This window comes from Mauremys reevesii, linkage group 4, assembly GCF_016161935.1.
Source record: "Mauremys reevesii isolate NIE-2019 linkage group 4, ASM1616193v1, whole genome shotgun sequence".
NCBI classification, from domain to species: Eukaryota; Metazoa; Chordata; order Testudines; family Geoemydidae; genus Mauremys; species Mauremys reevesii.
In genome coordinates this window covers 80,807,892-80,828,261 of record NC_052626.1, presented here as the reverse complement: position 1 = coordinate 80,828,261, position 20,370 = coordinate 80,807,892, and the positions used below count along the sequence as shown (strand labels likewise).

General features: G+C 41.1%; 1 protein-coding gene across 2 annotated transcripts in view; it reads left to right on the top strand.

Annotated features, from left to right (window-relative positions):
- Positions 1–20,370, top strand: part of EHF (ETS homologous factor) — a 62,879-nt gene that overhangs the window by 13,967 nt on the left and 28,542 nt on the right. For both annotated transcript variants that reach the window (XM_039533161.1, XM_039533160.1), the window contains exons 2-6: positions 6,535–6,634; positions 13,639–13,884; positions 15,427–15,486; positions 17,985–18,053; positions 18,145–18,213. In XM_039533161.1, the coding sequence (XP_039389095.1) occupies positions 6,538–6,634; positions 13,639–13,884; positions 15,427–15,486; positions 17,985–18,053; positions 18,145–18,213 (541 nt within the window). In that variant the 5' untranslated portion in view covers positions 6,535–6,537. The remainder of the gene's footprint in view (positions 1–6,534; positions 6,635–13,638; positions 13,885–15,426; positions 15,487–17,984; positions 18,054–18,144; positions 18,214–20,370) is intronic.

The following is a 20,370-nucleotide window of genomic DNA, read 5'->3' as shown; positions in this document are numbered from 1 at the left end:
TCTTTAGGCAGCAGCAATTATTTACAGATGCCATTTCAGTTATATTGATGTTTAAATACTTGATTGAACTGCCAAATTCAGTCCTTAGATGTCTAATTTGCCCTACTCACCTCTGCTATTACTTTATTGCATATATAACATATAGTTCCAGGTGAAACCTACACTTGCAGTTCAGCCATGATAGTGAAAGGGAAAAAAATGGGGAATGATCCCATAGATATCAGCTCTCTCAAATGAAGCAAAAGAAAGGCTTCTCCCTTTTGGCCAACCCAGAAGGAGCTGCACTGAGCTTGTCTCGGCTGGAAGCAGAAGTGCTGGAACAATTTGTATAGTGACAGTGCTGAGAGCCATTTAACCAAACTAAAAAGCCTGTGTATGATGGAAACCACTTCAACCAGGGGGTGCTGCACCCCCAGCACTCCTAGTTTCAGCGCCTGGAAGCCATTTTTAGTCTTTGCATAGTTTGGAATTTCTGAATATTATAGATGACAATTTCCTAACTCAAAATGTGCTGCAGCCAACACTGGGGAATACCATATGAGAGTTTGTCATAACATACAAAGAAGAACTGACCACAGAACTAATAGTTATGATAGGTAAGCTACAAGTGATCATGACTTGATTACATTTATAATGTGCAAGCAGAATAAAGTCCAGGCTAGTAATATATGTACTTGATGCTTTAATTTCACAAAGCTGAAAACAATTATGAGCCAAATCAGCTGGGAGGAAGAATTCAAACCAAAAAACGTGAATGATAATTGGGAATCATTTAAGAACACCTTACTACATACCCAAAAAGCCACAATCCCACAACTCGGAAAGGTTGTGCTCATTAAAAAACTGACCTGTTGTAAAAAATTAAACAAAAATATAATAAATGGAAGAAAGAGGAAGTTGATAGTAATGAATATAAATCAGAAGTTAGGAATTGTAGAAAACTGATAAGGGAAACCAAGGGACACAAGGATAACTCTTTGGCCAGCAGAGTTAAGGACAATAAGAAGGAGTTTTTAAAAATATATCAGGGACAAAAATAATCCTGACAATGGTATTTGTTCATTGCTACATGGAAATGGTAGAATTATCAGTAATAATGCAGAAAAGGCCGATGTGCCAATATTATTTCTGTTCTAGGTTTGGGGAAAAAACAGATAATACAGTCTCATCATATGGTGATAAAATTCTTTTCAATCCACTAGTATCTCTGATGGATGTTAAACAGAAGCTACTAAAGTTAGACATTTTACATCAGCTAGTCCAGATAACTTGCCTCCAAGAGTTTTAAAAGAGCTAGCTAAGGAGCTTGCTTAACCATTAATTTTGATTTTCAATGAGTCTTGGAGCACTGAGGAAGTTCCAGAAGACTGAAAAAAAGCTAATATTGTGCCAATATTTTAAAAGGTAAACAGGATGACCCAGGTAATTATAGGCTTGTCACCCTGACATTGGTCTTAGGCAAGGTAATGGAGCAGCTGATACAGGACTCAACTAATAATGAACTAAAGGAGAGTAATGTAAGTAATGCAAATCAACATGAGTTTATGGAAAATAAAACCTGTCAAACTAACTTGATATCTCTTTTACAAGTTTGGTTGATAACGGTAATGATGTTGACATAATATACTTAGACTTCTGTAAGGTGTTTGACTTGGTGCCACACAACATTTTGATTAAAAAACTAGAGTGATATAAAATTGTGGAAGTAGAGCAAGAATTGACAGGGATTTGAAAGGGATTTCAATGCAAACAGTCACCTCTGTGAGCAAGAGTCAGGCTAGCTGTAACCCTAATAACGCGAGATTTGTAGAAGTGAGGATTGTGTGAAGTGAATGGGAAAGAACTGTGTGAAAAGTTGTTGCGACCTTGTGTTATATATGGAATGTAGACTATAGTCTAAATAGCTGTGAAAAATAAGATATCAGGATGACCTATGTATGAACAAAATGCAGCTGTTGCTCATTATTGTCTGTAACAAAAGGTATAAATGCTTGCTGTAATTGTTTATCTGGAGAGAGACCTGCCTAGAAGGAGGAAACCCTGTGTCCTAGTGCACTCTCTCCCTCTATGCAATTGCTTGAGAATAAAGTATCTGACTTTGCTGCTCCCAACCAGAGAGTGAGAACTACGTTTTTCTCTGACAAAATGAACATGGCACACATTAAATGGATTAAAAACTGGCTAGCTGATAGGTCTCAAAATGTAACTGTACATTAGGAATCATCATTGAGCTGGTCTGTTTCCAGTGGGGTCTCATAGGGATTGATTTGTGGATCTACACTATTTAAAAAATTTAACAATGACCTGAAAGAAAACAAAATAATTCCTGATAAAGTTTGCAGATGGCAGAAAAATTGCAGAAGTGGTAAATAATGAAGAGGACAGGTCACTCAGAATGATCTAGATTGCTTGATAAAATGGGCCCAAGCATACCATGTGCATTTTAATATGGCTAAATGAAAGTGTATACACCGGGAACAAATAATGTAGAATATGGGACTCTATCCTGGGAAACAGAGATTCTGAAAAAGATTTGGAGGTGGTGGATAATCAGCTGAATGTGAGCTCTCAGTGGAACACTCTGGCCAAAAGAGCTAATGCAATCCTGGAATTCATAAACTGGGGAATCTTGAGTAGGAGTAGGCCGGTTATTTTACCACTGCATTTGGCATTGAGGTGACTGCTGCTGGAATACTGTATCCAGAAGGATGTTGATAAATTGGAGAGGGTTCAGAGAAGAGCCACAAGAATGATTAAAGGATTAGAAAACATGCCTTATAGTGATAGACTCAAGGAGATCAATCTATTTAGTTTAACAAAGAGACGATTAAGGAGTGACTTGATTACAGTCTATAAGTACCTGCATGGGAAACAAACATTTAAATAAAGGGCTCTTTCTTGTAGTAGAGAAAAATATAACACAATCCAATGGCTGGAAGTTGCAGCTAGACAAATTCAGACTGGAAATAAGGCATATATTTTTGACAGTGAGGTTAATTAGCTATTGAAACAATTTACCAAGGGTCTTTGTGAGTTCTCCATCACTGACTATTTTTAAATCAAGCTATGCTCTAGGAAATAAGTTGGGGGAAATTCTATGGCCTGTGCTTTACAGGAGATCAGACTAGAAGATCACTATGGTCCGTATGAATAGCTTACAAGTAGAGTCATAGTTTAATAGTTTCTGTCTAATTTGGCTTAGTTTTGTTTTATTTGTCTTTTGCAGAGGGCATATGGTTAAACAAACAGAAAGCGGTGTGCCTCCTTCCCCTTAGGGTTTCATACCCTCTGATACTTGCTGTTTGCACATAAATTGCATAGTTTACCCCGACTTATCTCAACTTTGCAACTCTCCCAGCCCTACAAAAGGATTTCAGAACCACCACATGGATTAGAATAATTTGAAATTTGCTCAGTTTTTTCCTGTGCTACTCTCCCCCACATCGCACTGTTTTTCAGCATTATCAATGACACCAAAACGTGAACACCCCTGAAAGATTCAGGTCCAAAATGATGAGGACAATTCACCGTCTAGATCTGCAGATTCATTGAAACAAAATGTGAAAGTGGGGATCAGAGTCATTCAGATTCAGAGCACAGCTATAGTATAATGAAGTAATTTGCATACAGTACGCTCTACAAGGCTCAATGGTTCTTTGTAAATGTGTTTTTCTGAAATGCTGGATCTTCTCCATGGTCAGGGAATGAGTGGTTAAAACTAAATTACAAACATCAGCCTGGAGTGGTCATATGGTCAAGAAAGAAAAGGAGAATTTAGCAAACTAATTCATTTAGCACCAAGCGCTGAAGTTGGGACTCAGTGAAAACACTTACTGAAGTCAATAGGACTTTTGACGAAGTAGGTCCTTAGGCTTTGGCCCTTGATCCTCCTACTGTGGGTGAAACCAATATTCTGAATCCAAACACCAGAAACTTTGGGACAGTGTGGATTAGGTTAGAATCCAGACCCATACCTCTCCAGCCTATCTCCAATGTTCTCTCCCAGGTATAATTGTATTCCACAGATAATGTTAGAAAGGTGATGCAATTGTTTTGTTTGAAGCAACCCTGTACAGGTACTACTGTGAAAGCATAGCTTTAAGAAGGACTATATATTGGTTTGGTTAATTGTAAAGCAAAATGCTTGGCAATCTGCATATGTTTTAATCTGCACACACAATCTGGTGCTCCTGCCTCAACGCTCATAAAATATTTGGTGCTGTAATGAGGTCTGATGTTACTCAGACTTCACTCATACAATGTTTAATGACTATGAAATATTTTCATAAATAATTAAAAATAAGATGACAAAGAATGATGCAGATGTGTTACTCAGTCAATATGCTCTCAGAGATATGTGACTATATGGATGAATGAATGCATAGCATGTGCTACATAAACCAATCAGTGCTTAAAAGAAACTCTAGATTTTCAATGTTACATAAGATGAAATATTTGCCTGGGTGGCAAATTATTTTAGAGTCAATTTAATTAAAAGAACAGCTTTCATGACACTTTCTCCCCCAGGGTAGCAGATAACGTGGCATTGGTGTGTCTTGAGAATCTGAGGATAAAACCTGTCCTAACTTACTCCATGCATAAACCTATTGACTTCAGTGAAGCTGCACAGGGAATAAATCTAGACAAAATTTACTCCATTTTTTGTTAGAGCTGTGATATCAGAAGTGTACTATCTGAATCCTGCAGATGTTGTAGGTATAAAATTCCCTTTATGCAAGATAAAGTCTGATATGTGGATGGTTATGAAACTGCAGATTCATAGGAAACAGATACCAATTATTAAATCATCCAGGGTTCATTCCAGCAGCCCCTTATTCATGCAAGTAAGGGCTTTAGACCACCTCCTATCAGGGTAGGATTGTTGTCTACATTACATTTCCTAAGGCGCTGGTATTTAATACAAAATACCAGCAACATTGTACATTATACATATATATGTTCTTATTGTTCCTTTAAAATTGGTAATTTTCTAATAAGGATTGTTTAATAAAGATAACAGGTGAGGGGTGAATATCCACCCAAGTGATCCTCAGAAAATTATTCATAACCAGAAAATATTCAGGTGTGATTACTTCAGAAAGACCTCTTTCTACCTTCTGAAATGGCTACTATGAACTTGTCTTTAACAAAATAATGAGCCCTATCATGCTCCCAATAAAATAAATTGAAGTTTTGCCATTGACTTCAATAGGAGTTGGGCCAGAATTAGTGATGTTATCTCATCCAATATACCCACAGTTGAGATACTGTGAAGTGTACTGGACTTTCAATGTTTAGTTTCATGCTTCAATTATTTATAATGCAAAACTGCCGTGCACTTAATCGTATTCACCTACCTATCTGACTTTTAAAGTTATAGTTCTAAAAAATAATGGGGCTCTGAAATCAGAAGACAATTTAGAATCACAAATCAGATCATATTTAACATATATTTAACTAACTTGATATAAATCAGCTGCCTTTATAAATGCTTAACATGCTACCTTAAAATGCCTCCAAAAGATTACAGAATATATGTTTATGAAACAAACTTTTATGCTTTGCATCATCCAGACTGAGGTATATAATGTACCATATTAAGAACACATATCAGTGGGGAAGTTCCTTACATTCACCATGTGTTCAAATGAAAAGCATGTTTTTATACGTTATTACAAAGGGAACATTGCACAACAAATTTATAGCAGACATGAAAGAGGCTGTTTTGTGTAGCTGCTACAGGCTAGATTCAGGTTTTTTTTTTAAAAAAAGTCTGCGTGACTCTTTAATAAAATGGTATTTTAGAGTGGTGTTTTTAAGTAACTCTCTGTCCATGGATAATGACACCTTTCTCTCCCCATTTCTATTATGTGTCCACTTAGTTTTCAAGCGCTTATAACCTGGACTTCTGAGTTTGCTGTGGTCTGAATCTTATAGTCTGCAACAGCCAGATAACAGTGGCTTAAAAACACTACCAACATAGGTTAGACAAGAACCTGTGCCACAGTGGCAAAAGGATCCATATACCATTACCTCGTAGGGCTTTATGAATGAAGGATTTTCTGTGCATGTATCTCTGGTAGTCTGTTAAATTCATGGTTGCAATTATCAGTTATTCTGAAGTCCAAAATAAAATAGAAAACCAGGTGTTTTTTTAAAAACTACAGCAGTCAGAGTTTATCTTGTGAAATTTTGTTTAAATAAAAAGAAACCGCTTTGTATTTCACTTCACAAAGCTTGGAGCTCTTCCAGCATTGCTCTGTCAGAAGCCGTGCATTTTCATTCTACTCCATTCCTGATCAGAGATTATTCATTTATGGATGGGTGGCTGTAAAAACTTGCCTCATGCATATGAAAATGGTAATGTTTACCACAAGGAGATTTCATTGCAGCTGAAAAGGGGTTGTGGCAACTTGTTCCTTAGCTGGGCTGTGTCTTCTACAAATGGACTTGGCATTGCTCACTTCACCCTCAATGGAATTTTTTGCCACTTGCCTTGCCACTAGCTAAGCAAGCTGTTCGATTTACTTACAGATCATGATTTTGGAAGGAACTGGCAGAATGAGTATCAATTCCAGCAGCAATCTACTTCACCAGCAGCCTTCTTGGACAGATGGATATCCCACATGTAATGGTAGGAGGAATTCAACAATGGTGTACTGTCTATATTTTGGGAAGTGTGTGTGTGTGTGTGGGTATTATGCCTTTAAATATACATAGGTATAATTTTTGACCTCTGCACTATCCAAACTCCTTTATACTCTATTGGAATTTCACCAGGAGGACGTGTGCCTAGAAATGATGATAATTTGTGGCTTATTACTGGTTCTTTTTCTAAAAGTGAATTTAAGTGCTAATGAAAAGTGCTGGATTGACAGCCCCAAAGTTCCCTCTTCACAGAAAAAGTACAACACGGACAGCAGCAGTGCAAGCTTCACACGCACACTTCTCAACATTCTTCTTTGACCTTGACCTTCAGGGACCACTTGAGAAGGGAGTTCAGTTTTCCTGCTCTTGCACAGTATTTGCCTTCTCAGCTCAGACTACTAGAACGACAGACTGACACTGAGGGTTGTTGCCAGTGAGGGGGATTTTTTGTGATATGAAAACCTGTTCAATTCATAATGGACAGAGATGTCCAGTTCCATTTCACATAGGCCACTAAACAGCCATCAGATGGTGAGGGCTTTGGGTCAGTACCAACCCAAGTTCTAGCCTAAGCAGTGACTTAGAGCTATAGGTCCTGTTCCATTATTTTCTGAATTCTGAATGGGGGCAGAACTGGGCACCTATATATTATATTAGATACACCTTTTAAGATCTTTCCCCCCTACCCAATACAATGTCACAGTAGTAGCAGTAAACCTTAAAATCAAGCCAGGCAAGCACCTTATATCACATACTAATCACAGTCCTGTAAAATGCTATAACCAAACATGCAGTGAAGATTCTCTCATTCAGAAGTAAAAGGAGCTCTCTTTCTTTTCTCTGTGTGATTCCTAAATACCTTAGAATATATAAAAGTGCCCTTGATAAACACACTAGGTTGCCTTTCATTTTGTCTACAAGGATTCATGGTGAAAATCATGTTTATTTGCCAGCCTAAACTGGTGGGTTCTATTTGCAGGGATTTCTACCTTTGCAATCAATCAGGAATCACTTCCAGTTTTGAATTCACATGAGTCTGAAATTTCAAGTAAACCTGTATCCTCCTCTCTGCAATTCCTTCCACATGCCCATTCTCCTCTCTCAACAAGAGCCCCTCTTTGACCTTTAAAGTCTTCTGGTTTGAGAACTGGTGGCCTGCAAATGTCCTCTACCCCTTTCTAAGTCTGAAGCCTGAAGGGACAGAGGCAACTACCTTTCTCAGGTTCTTCAGAGGGTGCCCAGTGGCTTCTAAATCCCATTGTTACTTTCTGGAGCCCTCTACATAGTAATTAATTCCCCACAATCCTGCAACTGCAGGCTGCAAATGGTTCTGCACCCACTGCAATCTGCTCCTGAGATACCCCTCATTCCCCGGTATTGGTAGCTAGGGAAACTTAGGGATTATATTACTAACATTTCTCACAACCACTTTGGATATTCTTGTTTTTGGCTAGAATATGCAATACTGGATCCGTGCCCGGGATGGAAGGCTCATACAGTAAAGCTGGTTCTTGACAATTTTTTGACTTGCAGAGCAGGAGCTTGAAAATTCCCCCTTTGTCCCCACCGCTCAGCCAAATATAGAGCTGGAATTTTAAAACATAGATGACATTTCAAATTTAAAAAATTTGAATTTAAAGTTTTAGAAAAAACAATCACTCATTTTTCCCCCTTATCTCTGATGATCTCCAGAGTCCAACACTGAGATATGTGGGGGCTGAAATACGCTGTCCTTAGTATTGTCTATTGGCGCATCATTCCACCTTGTTTAGCTCAGTATGGCTGGGGTGAACCTTTATTAAGATGGGAGCTGGGGGATTATCTGTGGGACTTTCTGGCAAATTTAATAATTCTAACTAACACATAAACCTTATCTGATTAATAGCCCATCTTTATATGGTGCTACTCCGCTTTGCCTACATGGAGCTTTTTCATCGAGGCAGCAAAGTGGTCTTGCTCTGGTCCCTTTTTGACTATATATTTGTTTTTGTAGTGTTTTCACCAACATTTCGATTTTCAGAACTATATGTAAAAACATTAGGGGCCCACACCATCATTTTGTGGGCCTTAAAATTAGGATTCCCATTCTCTGATATTATCAGAAATATCTGGTTTTAATGTGAAAGTCTGATGAAGTGAAAAAAGCATTTTGCCCACCTTCAGACAGAATTAGAGTTTTATTGTTTTTAATCTGAAACTGGCAAAATTTCACCCCTGCTTTTGGGGATTTTTTTTTTAACCAAATAGAATTTATTCACAGAAAGAATAGAAAGGTATAGTATGTGCGTCTTCTATTTTAGCTTTAGATTTTAAGCTTTTTGGAGCAAGGATCTTGACCTCCTCTATGTATGCAAAGTATCTAGCACACTCTAGATGTTAAATAAATATAAATAATATAAATAGTAATATTTAGTTAAGCAATGAGAATACTGTATCAATGTTGTACATAGACAGTGCCACATTGTCAAAGACAGAAACAAACAAATTCATAGAATTCAGGGTCATAAGGGATCACTATGATCACCGAATCTGCCCTCGCATATGACACAGGCCATAGAATTTCACGCATTAATTGCTGCATTAAGCCCATATCTTGTAGATGAGCTACAGCAAATTGGCCTTTCCTTATGCCCCCACCCTCCCCTGCTAAAATCTTGTTCATATCCTAATGAACTTGACTGCTGAAACTCACACCTACTTGGCATCCCTGCTTCTCAGATTTTTGCCACTCCAGTATTCAAATTATTGCTGCAAAAGTCATCTTCCTCTCCTATTGCTCCGATTGATCCCTCTCCTTGGATCCCTCTTTTTGGTTTCTTGCTCCTTACTGCATCAAATTCAGGTCCCCTATCCTCATCTCTAAGGCCCTGAAAATTCTCATCCCTACCTGCATCTGCTCTCATTTCCCACTACTTCCCCTGTGCCCTTTCCAATAATAGTTTGTCTCCTTTCCCCAAGTTGCACCTCATGCCTTTTTCACACTATAAACTATGTCTGGAACTATCTGATTGTCCTCGTTTTCCAAGCACCTTCTCTCTCCTGCTTCAAATTCTTCCTTCAACCCCAGCTTTTCAAGCAGTCCTGCTTTTGTTTTTTCCTCTCGAACAATCCCAACACATCCTCCCCTCTCTTGCCTTGTGTCTGCTTGTCCTGGCTTATCTAGGTTGTAAATTCTTTAGGGCAGGAAATATATCCCTTTACCAGGGCCAGACTCTGATATGCTTATTCACTGAGTAGTCCCTGACTCTGTGAGTAGTCTCATTTACAGAAGAGGTTACTGGTCAATATGAATAAGTTCTGATGTTTGTTTGTGTATAAAGTGCTGTGCAAATGTACAACATTGTATACACATTCTTAATATTAATATCTGTTATTACATATTAATATAGTCAATATTTTCACCACTACATTGTGCACACTAACTTTTGCACACACAAATCTCAGGGTTGGCCTTATGATTTACACCTTCCCAAGCTGCCAGATGTATAAATCAGGCTATGAGTTGCCTCTCATTGAATTACTTTCCATTCCAGTCCTTCTGCCAGAGATTAGACAGCCCGTGAGTGGTCAAGTCAGTGCAGGATTGTTTCTCTCCTCCCCACACCACACGCAGTATCCCCAGCAATTGTTTGTGGTGCTTGTGCTTGCCTTGGTAAATTAGGACATAGACTCATAGAATCACAGGACTAGAAGGGACCTGGAGAGGTCATCTAGTCCGGTCCCCTACACTCAAGGCAGGACTAAGTATTAGACCATCCCTGACAGGTGTTTGTCTAACCTGCTCTTAAAAATCCCCAATGATGGAGATTCCACAACCTCCCTAGGCAATTTGTTCCAGTGCTTAATCACTCTCATAGTTAGGAAGTTTTTCCTAATGTCCAACCTTAACCCCCATTGCTGCAATTTAAGCCCATTGCTTCTTGTCCTATCCTCAGAGGTTAAGGAGAACAATTTTTCTCCCTCCTCATTGTAACGACCTTTTATGTTCTTGAAAACTGTTATCAGTTCCTTCCTCGGTCTTCTCTTCTTCAGACTAAACAAACCCATTTTTTTCAATCTTCCCTCATAGGTCATGTTTTCTAGACCTTAAATAATTTTTGTTGCTCTTCTCTGGACTTTCCCCAATTTGTCCACATCTTTCCTGAAATGTGGCACACAGAACTGACCACAATACTCCAGTTAAGGCCTAATCAAGGTGGAGTAGAGTGGGAGAATTACTTCTTGTGTCTTCCTTAAAATACTCCTGCTAATACATCCCAGAATGATGTTTGCTTTTTTTGCAACAGTGTTACACTGTTAACTCATATTTAGCTTGTGATCCACTATGACCCCCAGATCCCTTTCCACAATACTCCTTCCTAGGCAGTCATTTCCCATTGATTGTTCCTTCCTAAGTGGAGTACTTTGCATTTGTCCTTATTGAATTTCATCCTATGTACTTCAGACTATTTCTCCATTTTTTCCAGATCATTTTGAATTTTAATAATATCCTCCAAAGCACTTGCAACCCCTCCCAGCTTGGTATCATCCGCGAATATCGACATCTCATTCATAGGCGTGTGCACGGGGTGTGCCAGGTGTGCCCAGGCACACCCTAATGCAGGGGTGGGAAAATGGCCCCACTCTCCTGGCGCTGTAAGCCACGGGGTCTGCGCTCCTGGGCCGGAGCACCCAGCCCAGCGCAGCAAGCCGCTGGCCCCTCCTCCGCCTTCCCCCCCCTCCCCTGGAGCCATGCAGCCGCGTGCACAGCGCTCTGGGGGCCAGGGCTGCACGCTCCCGCGGGGCAGTGTTTGGCTCCATGGGGAGGCAGACACGCTCCCCACTCATTCAGAGCCCTGCCACTGTTTACACAGCATTCTGAGGGGCAGGGCTGCCCGCTCCTGCGGGGCAGCGTGTCTGGCTCTGAGTGGAGCAGAACATGCTGCTAGGAGCCTCATGATAAAGGGTCCGGGGCCAGGGGGGATGGATATGGGGTGGAGGCAGTCAGGGGACAGGGAGAAGGGTGGGTTGGATAGGGGTGGGATCCCGGGGTGGTGGTTAGGGCGGGGGTCTCTGGAGGGGGCAGTCAGGGAGCAGGGGTTGCATGGGGCATGGGATTCCCGAGGTCTGTCAGGGGGCGGGGAGTCGATAGGGACCAGGACAGTTAGGGGGAAGTTAGGGTGGGGGTCTCTGGAGGGGGTGGTAGGGGACAAGGAGCTGGGGGGGGTTGGATGAGTCAGGAGTTTGGGGGGGGGTCTGTCAGGAGGCAGGGGTGTGGAGAGGGGTTGGGGCAGGCCGGGGGGTTTGTATGGGTCACGAGTTCAGAGGGTCCTGTCAGAGGGCGGGGAGTGGTTGAATAGGCATGGGAGTCCTGTGGGTCTGGCTGGGGGTGTGGATAAGGGTCAGGGCAGTCAGGGGACAGGTAGGGGGTAGGGTCCTAGGGGGGCAGTCAGAGGACAAGGAGCAGGGAGGCTTAGATAGGGGATGGGATCCTGGGGGGCAGTTAGGGGCAAGGGGTCCCAGGAGGGGGTAGTCAGGGGACAAGGAGCGGTGGGGGTTGGGGGTTCTGAGGGGGGCAGTCAGGGGGCGGGAAGTAGGAGGGAGTGGATGGGGGCATGACGGGAGCAGGCTAGGGCAGGGCTCCTTGGGTGCACACCCTAATGAAATGTGCTGTGCACGCCTATGATCTCATTACTCCAGTGGAAGGGTATCGACATCTCATTACTCCAGTGGAAGGGTATCGACATCTCATTACCCCATTGACAGGGTATCGACATCTCATTATTCCAGTGGAAGGGTATCGACATCTCATTACCCCATTGACAGGGTATCGACATCTCATTACCCCAGTGGCGGGCACAAATCCTTTTTGCACACTAAGATTCTAGCATCTTTAATACAAATTATTGTCATGAAAGAACATAACAGAGGCTGTTCTGGAGGATTTGGCCAACCAAAAAAGAATCTCGATGTTCAGTAAAACCTCTGAGGAACAAATTAGGAGTCTTGCATATTAAGAGATCTATTGAGGTATCTCCAAACACAAGGCAGGAGTTGTTTCTCTGCCTTTACTAGGATGCCAGCTGTGCTACACAGCTGATGTTTGTTGGTGGTTATATATGATGTATATTATTACATAGTAAAATCTCTTTAAATAGACATTTATTTGATCATTAGTGGGCTAGATCCTGAAGTCCATATTCAGCATTTATCCAGTCCTTATTCAAGCCAAACTCCCACTGATCTCAAAGGGTGTTTTGCCCGAACAAGAACTGCAGGATTTGGCCCATCATTATTATACACACTTCAAAGTTGCCTTCTCCCATGTGGGTGTCAAGACATCTATGCTCTAATATTTTCCCCACCTGTAGAGCTTTCCACCCAAGAATTTGAAAGCATGTTACAAACATGAACAAATTAATTCCCACAATACCCTAGTAACCTAGGTTAGTTTGATTCTTTCCATTTTACAGATTGAGAAGCTGAGTCAAAGAGCATTAAGGTGACTTGCTCAAGGACAATCAGCAAATCAGTGTTAGGGACTAGGAAGAGAATTCAGATCTGCTGGCTTCCAGTGATGTGGTTTAAGCACTAGACCAGGGGTCAACACCCTTTCAGAAGTGGTGTGCCGAGTCTTCATTTATTCACTCTGATTTATGGTTTCACATGCCAGAAATTCATTTTAATGTTTTTAGAAGGTCTCTTTCTATAAGTCTATAATATATAATTAAACTATTGTATGTAAAGTAAATTAGATTTTTAAAATGTTTGAGAAGATTCATTTAAAATTAAATTAAAATGAAGAGCCCCCCAGACTGCTGACTAGGACCCGGGCAGTGTGAGTCCCACTGAAAATCAGCTCACGTGCTGCCTTTGGCATGCATGTCATAGGTTGCCTACCTCTGCACTAGACCATGCTTTCTTTCCTGTACACAGCACATAGACATTCTGTGCCCAGTATTACTGTTGTGTTAACAGATAGAGTGAATACGTAATATTTCTCTTTCCCAGTGCCTGGCAGTTTCTATGGAACTCAGTGGCATGAGATACACCCTCAATACTGGACCAAGTACCAGGTGTGGGAGTGGCTACAGCATTTCCTGGATACCAACCAGCTAGATGCCAACTGCATACCTTTCCAGGACTTTGACATTGATGGAGAACATCTGTGCAGCATGACTTTGCACGAATTCACCCACGCAGCTGGGACAGCCGGCCAACTTCTTTACAGCAACCTTCAGCACCTAAAATGGAATGGTAAATATACACTAGCGCATGGACAGGACAGGACTGCAACCACAGTTTTGTGAATTCTGGGTTGATCTAAGGCGACTTATGTTCCTCAGCGTTGCAGTGACTGAAGCTCTACTCGTGACGGGTTTAAGAGTTTCCCAGGAGTGCAACTTCATTTCTGCAGAGCTCCTAGGAGACACAGGACTGAAACTCCTGGTTATCCCCCACTTTACTAAGGTCTTACCTGGTCCACAAGACATTAGTCAATTTAGCAATATTGGGAAAAGACATGAAAACAGATGGGATGTTTTATCAGTAAAGACAAAGGTTTTTATTTATTAACAGGTAGCCCACATTCTTATATTGCAGAAAGGAGCTCTGTAACCCACTGATGCTCAGGAGATTCGTAGGTGTGCAGAAGTGTAGAACTCCCCTCCATGCTTTTGAGGCCTCATATAGCAAGAAGGCAACTCATTCTGTTGAATGACTGAAATAGATGTATGCAGGGTAGTTGTAGCTGTGTCAGTTCCAAGATATTAGAGAGGGTGAAGTAATATCTTTCATTGGACCAACTTCCATTGGTGAGAGAGAGATACATCAACTCAAAGTGGCACCAGTCCCTTCTAGCACAACAGATGCAAAACCTGTAGACATATCTCTGCTCTACAATGATCAACACCCCCACAACATACCTTTCAAGATCCATGGATCCTACACATTCCATATTACAACATGTGGTGTACCTCATCCAGTGCACTAAATGCCCCAATAACTGTGTGGGTGAAACAAGACAATCACTACACTCTCGAATGAAATCAGACAGGAAAATGATAAAAGACAAAAACACCCTATCACCTGTGGGTGAACACTTCACAAAACACTCACTCTATATCTGACCTATGAGTCACCATCCACAAAGAAAACCTGCACAACACTTTCAAAAGATGAGCTTGGGAGCTTAACTTCATAATTCTGCTAGACACTAAAAATCATGAACTGAACAGAGACACTGGATTTATGGCTTATTACAACAATCTGTAACCCACTAACCCCTCTTTTTGTCCTGTGACTTCTGGGGTGTTAATGGGCCACTCTACCTTGACTGGTCCCTTAGAATATGTGCTAACTACTTATGCCAAACAAGCAATCTGTTCCACCTTGCATTTAGCTGTGATGCTCAGAGTACCTTTCCCAGAGCTGAAGAAGAGCTCTGTGTGCCTCAAAAGCTTGTCTCTCTCACCAACAGAAGTTGGTCCAATAAAACAGATTACCTGACCCACCGTCTCTGAAACAGATGTAGTAAGGTAAAAATGATAGACTCTTCCTTCCTTCTATCCATTGACCTGACACTTCCCATTTCCAGTCATATCATAGTAATTTAGCAGATTCACACTAAGAAGTTAAATGAGGAGTTCACAGGGTGTGGGCAGAGGGTGTGTGTGTGTGTGTGACCTCATGTCTTTTCAAAATAAGCCCTTTGGTATCGATCCCTGCTTGAAGCCCTATCTTTCCTGTGTGTGCTGTGTGCATAATTACACATCCCCTCTCCCATGCAATCTCTTGCAGGTCAGTGTGGCAGTGAAATGTACCCATCACATAATGTCGTTGTAAAAACAGAACAAACAGGTGAGTAATAGCAATTGTTATGGTGTGTCAGGTAACTTGACTTTACCTGGATGTCAATGATCAAGGAAAATAGCTGCTAAGATAAAGTTCATAGTGGATGTTTTAGCAACAGCTTCACTTAAATACCAAAACAAGTCTGTTTTCCAGAGAAGAGGTCATTAAATAATGGAGATGAAATTAAAACTGAGGTTTCTAAAATGTCGGTAAATTCTCTTTACTGAATCTCTGAGGTCTCACATTGTACCAGAAACACTAGATTGCATAGGGTTACTTGAGTTAGGACACCTCTAAAATGTCACCTGACCAGTATCTTCCTCTTCCTCCAAACACAGTTTGCACAATTTGTAGTGGCTCATAACTTCCTCCCTGGGGCTTGGTTTTATTGTTAAAAAGAACTACAATGGAACAACACAAAATCAAGCTGAAGTCTTCTCCTCAACTTTGGCCATTTTCAGGGTTCCTTTCCAAGAATGGCTCAGCTCACACTCCAGATCTTCTCTCTACATAGCCACTCTCAAATCCCTTATATGTGGGTGTGTTAATGAGCCACTGCCATACCCACATACTATTTCCCAGAAGAATCAACATCAGCTTACAGCGTGAAGTGTTTCAGACAAACACTGACAGCCTATTTCATTCATCTAGTCTATTGCCTTTTCCCTGTGGCATAGAATATGGCTAGGCACAGATCAAGGCAGGAATTTAGGATTTTTGGTATATGTTCCCCTTGGTCAGAGCTGGGTCAGACAGAACAGTGAGACACAGACAGAGGAAGAATAGCAGGTAACAGTCCTGTGTATAGCTGCAGGTTGGCTTTCTGCTGCAGGGGAGTTACCTGTATTTGAGTTGGAGAAAGGAAAGGTCTTCTATATGAGAAAGATAAAATCTCTGAGGAGGAATCCCCAATATCTTTGTGGATCTTGGCCTGATTAAGTCTTAATCCACCCCTCAGTACAGATACACAAGGCCAGCACAAAGTATTCATCTGAAGACTGTGCAAATATGAAAGCCTTGTGTATTGACTTTTTTTTTATGGTGGTCACTTCCCACTATTAAAAACTATTGCTGGATTGGGGCTGGTGCAGTGGGGCTGTGGTGATGCTCTGCTCATTGCCACATGAAAAGCCCAGGTTAAATTACCCAGGCACAGTCAGTATGTCCATGAGCTGGCAGGGGCTGGGCGTGCTGCTTTCTTGAGGATGGGAGAACTTGATATGGCTACACGCCAGCTCCTTATGATGAGATAGAAATGAAGTTGGTGGGTTCAGAGGGGAATCCTATCTGGTCCTACTAAGTCAAGGAAGGTTGCCTCAGTGTGGATGCTAGCACAGCTGTAAGTGTGAGGCCAAATAATCTCCCCAAGCTTTAGCTGGGTAAGGTTTATTTTCAGAGACATCAGTGGGTGGATCAGATGTCCAAACAAGAAAAGGGTGTGCGCTACTGTAAGAACATGGGCTCGGGATGCCCCAACTTGTAGCTATGAGTTCTAATGCCTGCTAAATTCCCATGTCATAAATGTTAATGCAGCCAAACAAGATGATTTAGCTAGTGACTCATTTTCAGTTTCCAACTGCATTAACTTGAAAAAAATAAATAAATCCCAAATTTGAGTCTTATGCTTCATGGCCTTTGACTTGGAAAGAGAAAGAAAGACAAGCTTAACATCTCTGGCCTGAAAAGTTGTAATGCAAAAAGCATCATGATTTCACCAGCTGCTGAAAAGAAAATCAAATGTGTGCAGATTATGAGTCTGCTATTATAACATTCCATTGAATTTTCCTTGTATTGTATGAAGCACTATGAGTCTAAGGGTGGCTTTAAAAATCTTCCATATTCATGTGTTATGCATTTTGTGCCCAATAAGATGTCCTTTAGGTTAAGGATATATGTAAATTTAGCACCAGGCCCTCAATAGAGATTCTGCATTGGTATCTAATAATATAAAATGGGACCCACATAGAAGGTTGAACTTTCAGTTATATCATGGTTTTTTTTTATGAACTGATATGTCACCTAACTAAAGGGAGCCTTGGCCTCAGTAAGGGCTTCTGGGCACCACCATAATACAAACAAAGAATAAACCTTAATTTCTTCAATTCTACTAGAATGCTGAATTGTTGAGGACACAATAATTTCCATAGCAACAAATCATAATGTCACACACTTCACTGCTGGGTTAGGCAGGAAGAAGAGCTGGTCTCCCATTGGAACACACACAGTTGAAATATTACCTGAGAGAATATTAGAAACATACAGGCCAAGACAAAGTATTTTTTAAAAATTAATGTTCTGTATTAACAAATTTGCCATAGTGTACAAACAGCATGGGTGAACCTAGCAGTCTATGGTGTAGCAACTTGCATGTTTTTTTCCCCCATGGTCTTTTATTTGTCACATTTCTCTTACTCCTACTGGTTCAGTGTCTCATTGTTACTCACCTCACTGCTGGATAGTATTCTTTTACTGATATAGACTTTCCTTTTGGTCCCTATCTTCAGATCCGTCCTTAATGGCCTCCTGGAAAGAAGAGAATTATATGTATGACAGTGGTTATGGTAGCACAGTAGGTAACTAACATCACAATGCTTCAGGCATTTATGAAGTGTTTTATTGTGGTAAGAGGATGTTAACATTAAACTTTTTCTTTTTAATTCCCAGAGTTATTGGACAGTAAAACTTTCTGTCGTGCACAGATTTCCACGACTACTACCAGTCACCAGCCTCTTGGTAAGCTCTTAATTCTATTGCCGATCATTTGTATCACATACCCTAGAATTACTGCTATATAAAAGTCTTCTGTTGCAGGTCTGAGTGTAGATATCCAGTAGCTTTAAACTAAGCAATACTGATGTTGATATTAGCTATTTTAGCGATCCTAACTAAATAGTTATTTAAAAGGCGCTCTGCTCTCCTCTCTTTGTCAAGAAAAAAAGAACATCAAATAAACAGTAACCTCAGGGTGACTCCCCATATCTTTTCAAGTGACTGACTCAAGGTGGAAGAGACAGTGTTAGAAAGATAAGATGTCCCTATCCTGTCATAACCTGTTGTGTGATGTGGCTGTGCACAACTAAGGGATTGCCTCATCCCGCCTCAGAAGTGCACTTCAGTGGTGAGCAAAGTGATTCATATACAGGTATCAATGGCCAGATATGGTGTTACATCAGCACAGAGTGGCCATAGGCAGGCATAAGTCTCCTCTACTGAACTGCAACAGAGCAGGAGGTGTTCCCGGACATACTTCCCAGGCAGCTTTCCCAAAGCTTCAGTGGATCACCTACTCCAGCCCTATGGTGCCTCTGCACGTCATGTCCACAGCATGCCATTATACCCCTTTGGTGGCCTCTTTGCACCTCCTGAGTAGTATAAAGAGGATGTAATAGGAATATAATCTGCCTTTTTGTAGGCAATTGAGATAGTGGGTGAGTGACAGGTGCATGGGGAGTAGAGAGTGGTAAAAGCATAAGTGAGTGGTGGTGGGTAGACACATGAAAATGTGGCAAGCATGATTTAGCGGATGGTGACTTAGTGGCAGCTGTGGGCAGGAAGTGAGGAAAGGGGAGAGAGAGAAGTGATGGGAAGAGAAGAAAAGAAGAGAGATTGGAGAATGGGTAAAAGAGGGGAAAGGAGAGAGAAGGAAGGAGAAAGATTAGAAGAAAAAGTCGATATTGACAAGAAGCAAGGACTCTTGAGGGAACATGGGGAAGGAGGGGAGAAAACATAAGGAAAGAAAAGGGGGAAAAGAGAAAGTAATCTAAAGAGAAACAAATACTGAAAAAGAATCAAAGGTAAAAATAATATCAGGGTGAGAGAGAAAGAGAAAGAGAGAGAGAAAAGAAAGGTGAAAGAACGAGATATGGGAAGAGATGGAAAGAAGAAATGCAGTGTGACTACACTCCTCCCACTGCCTCTGCAGCTCCCCACTGAGACTCATGCTGGGTACTATCCAGTTCATTTGCCCACTGGGCCCTCATCCTTAAACTGACCTGAAACAATTAAAGGGCAGATTACAATAACAGTATCTGCATGTGCATGCTCAGCGTGGCCCTCACCTAGAAGCACAGCAAGGCTTGCCAAGGTGACGTGCGCTTTAAACAAATGCATTCAGCAATAAATGTAAAAAAAACCCACCAAACCCAATTGCTTTTTCTCTTGCCAACGCCCATTCTCATAAAATGGCTGCCAGCTCTTCAGAGCTTTCTGACAGTGCTGGGAATCAGCAGGATTCTTGGCTTGGTGTGTGTATATGCTGACTTGTTGAGCCTAGAGCTAGGGTGGCACGCCAAGGGCACAGCCTGTTGTAAAAACTAAATTTGTATATCCCATAAAGAAGTAGCTCATTCCTGAATCATATGCAAATAATGTGAAATCTTTTGTCACAAGTTTTGCAAGGCAGCTTTGCTGAAACGGCATCATAATTCTTTTCATCTGTCAAGCCCCAGCCTTCAAATGTTGTGTGCTCAGAACAAGGCTCCGTGGAAGTGTAAAGGCAGAATGGGAGGCTGTTTACACAGGTGTAATAAAGAATAAATCACTAAGTAGAAGGCAATTGACTTTCATTGAATAAATTACCAGCTAAGTTGAATATACAAAGCTATTTTAAGCTAAATAGGGGATTCTAAAATCAGGTGGTTTTTTTAATAATTGTATTTTTACGTAAAACTACCTACAAATTAAGGACCTGACCCTGCAGTCCTTAATCAAGACAAAAGTCCCACTGACTTGATATACAGTTGAGTGACATCCATGGGAGCTTAACATGGATAAAGTCAGCAAAATCAATTGAATTTCACAAGCTCAGTGACTTCCATCAGTGGCTGGTGCTCTCTGAAAGTGGGCTGGCAAGTAAACAGTGGGCTCTCTAAAAGTGGGCAGGATATATAA